Source organism: Alnus glutinosa, chromosome 13 (genome assembly GCF_958979055.1).
Source record: "Alnus glutinosa chromosome 13, dhAlnGlut1.1, whole genome shotgun sequence".
NCBI lineage: Eukaryota > Viridiplantae > Streptophyta > Magnoliopsida > Fagales > Betulaceae > Alnus > Alnus glutinosa.
The window spans coordinates 5613870-5619423 of NC_084898.1; the positions used below are offsets into that span (position 1 = coordinate 5613870).

A 5554-nucleotide genomic window follows, 5' to 3' on the forward strand; every position below is an offset into this window, starting at 1 on the left:
CATTGTTAAATAAAAAAAAAATAAAAAAAATAAAAAAAAAATATCAAAGATTGATAAGCACTGCTACATTAGCCCTTTGAGATAAGGGTAAGATGAGGGTATAATATGTAGTATTACTCAAATTTTAATATGCGAATCAGAGCATGAGAAGTATGAAAGAGATTTTTTTTTTTTTTTTTTTTTCTTCCCTTCAAGGAGTTTTCAAGCTCACGGCCATTGGGAGGCCGCAAAATACTCATAATAAGGAGAGGCTAAAGAAGAAAAAGCATGCAGCTTCAGGGAAATGAGGTTAACTTCAATAACTCTGGCTAGTATTTGAATAAGAAACATGTGTTAGACAAGTAGTCATCAAACATTTTCCATCATATTTTTCAAGGAAAATTGTCAGAGCCTGTGTATTCAATTAAGGCTTGCTCAACAGCCAAGCATATGTAACTCCTCCAGAAGTGCGTGTTATACATTCTAAAATCTATATTTATTCTCCTCCCTTGCTTCCAAAATGGAAGAAATGGGTAAAAGTAAAGATATTATATTGAATCATATGAGAAGTTTCTAGGAAGGCAAACTGATTATTCCACTGCATTATCTTCACCACATTCCTTGGTCATGAGGCATCTTTTTTCATTTAATAGAAACTGGAAAAATGCACATAAAATTAAAAATCACATGTTTTAAAGAGATGTCATTTTAATAGATTGAGTTTAGTTTAGAGGAAAATTTTGTCATTTTCTTATAACCCTGGAAAAAAGGGGGAGAGAAAATCCATCTGTTCATCTTTTATCAAGTAATTTCCAATAAACAACAAGCTCTGAAAAAGAAATTCTCAATTGAGAGACTAAAAATTTAAACTCACCCATGAAATAAAATTACAATCTCAATAAACACACCTTCCTTTCAGAATGAAGAGGAAAATTATTTCTCTTCTTTCATCATATATTCAAAATCTTAAACAATATAACATTCATATAAAAAACATACAAACTTCTAAATTAAATATTATATAGTTAATGAATGTGTTATAGTTATCACCATGAAGCATATCAACTGGATCGTCATATCACCATCATAAATATTCTTTTGAAAACAGAAGAAAAATGAAGTTAAAACAAAATTAGAATTTAAATTATGCTTCCTGTCATCCATGGTTATCGAACCAAGAACATTCTTTCTATGTCGTGAGAGAGTTGAATGCATCGCACTTGCGCCTCACCTCTCCCTTCTGACCAGTCTTGATACCGTAAACGCTAAGCTTCTCCATTGCATACGAAAAAGTCTCGAAGAATGCTGTCTGGTTTAAAGCATACAAATCGACGATTGGCTTCGTCCTAGGGTGCTTAACAAGTGCATGATCCGAAGTCAAGAGCCCCAATCCCCTCTTAAGATTTTGGTAGTACATGTTGTCAAACTTGCCTGGGGTTATCACATCGTTGAAAGCAGACATTGAATGGTCTTTCGTGTAGTTTGCGCAAGTCTTCTTCAACGCCTCGGCAAACTTGGGATATATTTCTGGGTCAGTCGGCTTGGTCTTGCTATAATGGAAAATCCTATCGGCGAATTCCTTGCAGTGAGTGAATCCAATGGTGTGTGAACCACTTAGAGCAACCATTTCTTGTACGGTAAACCCTTTGGATACGAACAATTTGATGATTTGGTTCATGGACATGTTCGTTCTTGGAATGTTTCCTTCTACACGTGATGCTTGTGACACAAGGCCATCTTTTCGACCGAGGAGGACTTTGTAGAAAGGACCGCCGACCATGGTGACAAGGTCGCGTGTAGCTTGAGCGAGGATGTCGGAGCAGGAGACGATACCGGGGCAAGCGAGTTCAAGGGCAGTCTTCACTCGAACAATAAGATCAAAGGCATCACCTGAAAAGGCAGAACTAGGATTTTAGATGTGGAAAAAAAAAAATATAAAGAAGTAAAAGTTTGATTTTAAAAGAATTATGGAGGTATTTTTTTTAAAAAAAAAAAAAAAATAGAAAATATTTTTGAGCCAATTCCACCCCTAATCACCCGAGAGGGAGAGGTTGAGGTCAGCATCACGCTCGGCCTTGTTGAAGGAATTGGAAGAGATGAGGACAGAGGCATCGCAGCCGTCAACCACACAATCGTGGAAGAAGGCACGGAGGGTGCCTGCGGCGGTGGTGGGGTTGGCAATTTGTTTGCTGGTCACTATTTCGCGCATGATTTTGTCGAAGTCCGGGCATGTTTTCCTGTAGTAGTCGATGGAGAGACTGGCTTCTGAGAAGGAAATGGAGAGGAAGATAAGGAAAATTAAAGGGAAAGCCATGGCGAATGGGAGAGGAAGAAGGGCGTGGAGGTCACCTGCTTCCTCTAGGTTTCCTCAGCAGAGGGAGGAAAGAGAAAGCTGATGTACACGTTTGAGCAAAAAGGAGAGGGGGAGAATGTGGTGAGTTGTGGATGGGAGAGGTTTTAGGGGAAGCTTAATTTGTTATGTCGTTGCGTTGAGAGAGAGAGAGAGAGAGAGCTATCTAGAGGAATATAGAAGGTTTTATTTTGTGTGTACATTTAAGCTTGGGTGTGCTATTCTTTGCATGCAATGGCTTTGTTTGAGTGTGTTTTTGGAGGATGCTATATTTGCATGGTTTTTTAGGAGTCTTGAGCGTGGAATGCGCTAGACCAGTGAGAAGCTATATGTATTTGCCACGTTATCCCAATTATATGTTAGTCATATGACTTCCTAATAATTAAGAGAAAAAAATATATGACCTCCCAACAAAATGTTAAAAAAATAAATAAATAATTACTTTTTAATCCAAAACATATATCTTTGATGAAAACAATTCTCTTTGAAGGTAGCTCAACTCTCTTTCACCCCCTCCCTTTTCCATACGCGGGCACATGACTTTATTTAACATTCGTTTGTACTTTTGCAGTTGTATAATTTATTAACGTAGTCTCTATTAGCACTATACAGGTGAGTTTAGCAAACATTCTCATTTTTTTTTTTTAGAATAGTAATAAGAATTGATTGATGTGATCTAAAGGCAAATGAGTTTTTAATTTTTGGTAAGAGAAAACTGAAGAAATTTGTTTGTAATGTGAATAAAGGAGTTTGATTTTTTTTTTTAGGAAAAAAAAATATATAGGAAAAAAGAGGGGGTTGCAAAACGGGCTTGTGCTATAGCTTATTTATAGGCTCAGAGGTTAAGTCAAATATGGATTAGGTCTTCTACTCCAATTTAACCTAGGAGTGCTGGGAGTTTGATTTGGACCGAGAGTCCTATCCCAATTCTACAGGGAATATGATTGTTGATCAGATTCTTCAAAGAGTCCTAATTGGACCCAGATTGTTACTCCTGCCCCAATTTAGCTTGGAGTAAGGTTCTAATGATTCAAATTTTCTGCGATGAGACTTGAGTTCCCGGGGCATGCTTGTTCCAAGCCTTGGCTGGAGGAGTTGAATCCTGCTCCTAGGATGTCTGCACTCTCGGGACTTAATTTGGATGTGTCGCTTTTTCCGGGGACGACACGTTTGGGCGTCCATCTCTTGGATAAGCCCATTTGGGAGCCTTGCTGTCTTCGCTCCGGGCTCACAATTCTCCTTGGGCCGATACTGGCCGGGAAGCTCATAATTCTTCAAATGAGCCAGTCTAAGTGAGATTATTCCAAACATATATTAACCTATTTTGTAGTTGTTAGATATAAAACGAGGCCTTTATTGCCAAATTTTTACAAAATACACAAATAATGATTTTGACATGCAGAGCGCGTACAAGAAACAATAATGAGGTCTATGCACGTACATAATAATGACCTCTAACAATAAAGCACGTACACGCTAGGGTAAAGTCGAGTCTTATTTGATTTGTATGAGGTAATGGGTACTTTGTATGAGTTTAGGGTTTATTTTTTATGAGTAAGTACACAAAGTGACTTTCCTTAGAAGGGGTTCCCTATCATTAAAAAGACAAAAAGAAAAAAAGAAAAATTGAAAGTAAGATAGCAAAGCAAAGCATGTCTTTTTTTAAAGCACATACACACGCTCGCAATCTTATCCGATTCGTGTAAAGGGCATTTTGCACAAGTTTAGGGTTTATTTGGATACACGAAATGGCCTTGTCTTAAAATTTTTTTTTTTTTTCTTCGAGTGATCATGTCTTAGTTTTGTACAGTAGGCCTGTCTCCTTTCCCTATATATGACAGACATAAATTAGCTACAAACCAATCTAATAAAGTGATATGTGTTCTTAAAACGTGTTTATTATTATTATCATTATTAATGCTATTAAAAATCCATATATTTCTTATATACTAAGTGACACATGATAATTTATTGGACTGATTTGTAGCAATTTTTGTCCTTGTATGATTTATTATCTTATAGACAGTTATAATAGATAATAGGTTTTAACACTTTTTTTTTTTTCTTTTTTTTTTTTTTTTTTTCCGTTTTTTGAAAGAAGAGTTTATCTTCATTAAATCAAATAGAAGAGACTTGCTCTGCAAGCACAATATGCTGGATACAAAGAGGACAATCTTCCATCCAAATGGTATCTAAAAGCTGAGTAACTGCCATCTTAGACAGAGTATGAGCAGTCATATTAGTAGATTGGTTTACATGTCTAACATCTAAAGGTTGCACCCTTTCAAGTAAAACCCTTGTATCTTCTATCAGATGCACATAAGAACTCCAGCACTGACCTAACATATGTAAGGCCGCCACAAGGGATGTGTTTTTTCTATATGACATTACCCTACATCAATTCTACACCAAGACACATTGAGTGTAGGATTCATGTATATGAGACCCACATATATAGGATCTACAAGTATGGGTCTCACATCCTATGTGTCTTGGTATAGAGTTGATGTAGGGTAATGTGATGTAGAAAAATCATTTCCCCCACCACAATAGACAAAGCATCCTACAATCAGCACTCGTTGTATCCCATGGGCAACACAAAAACACATTTTCCAGTCATTAATATGTTTGAGATAATGCTCATAACAAATTTCAAATTATGTATGTACCTACGAGATTGACTTGCCTTCATTCAAAAAATGACAGAAATTTCTTATAAATAGGTTTGTAGGAAATTTCATACAACTCACATATAAGAATGACATGTGTTCCTTGGCATGTAAAAAGTACATATTGTTTTAATATTTAATAGCATTAATTAAAAAAAAAATGTTTCTTATATGTTTAAAAGACATCCATCATTCTTATATGTGGTTTGTATGAAATTTTTTATAAATCGATTTGTAAAAAATTTGTCCTTCAAAAAACTATTAAAAAAATTTCTGTTGAAAATAGACTGACAATTGCCTCCAGCAATATAACAACCGGAATTTTTTCCCAATCTTGCCATCTTTATCATTTATTTTCCTATATAAAAAAAAATAATATATATATATATATACATAATTGTGCAAATTTTGAGAAAGAATAAATGATAAGGACAATAATTATGAGTTTGACACCAAAACAAGGAAAATTTAAACTCACCGTCACAGTCAGTCTGTCACCCTCACCTTATGACTATTGGACGTATTTCTTGTATTAGTTTAGCTCTTTTTCATTCAA

General features: G+C 35.6%; 1 protein-coding gene across 1 annotated transcript; it reads right to left on the reverse strand.

Moving 5' to 3' along the window:
- Positions 1-1168: 1168 nt before the first annotated feature.
- Positions 1169-2296, reverse strand: LOC133855043 (peroxidase 65-like). The gene is made up of 2 exons (XM_062291337.1): positions 2017-2296; positions 1169-1869 (listed from the first exon to the last, which is right to left on the reverse strand). Exons 1-2 carry the CDS (start codon positions 2291-2293, stop codon positions 1169-1171), a joined length of 978 nt encoding a protein of 325 aa, XP_062147321.1. The 5' UTR covers positions 2294-2296.
- Positions 2297-5554: the final 3258 nt, after the last annotated feature.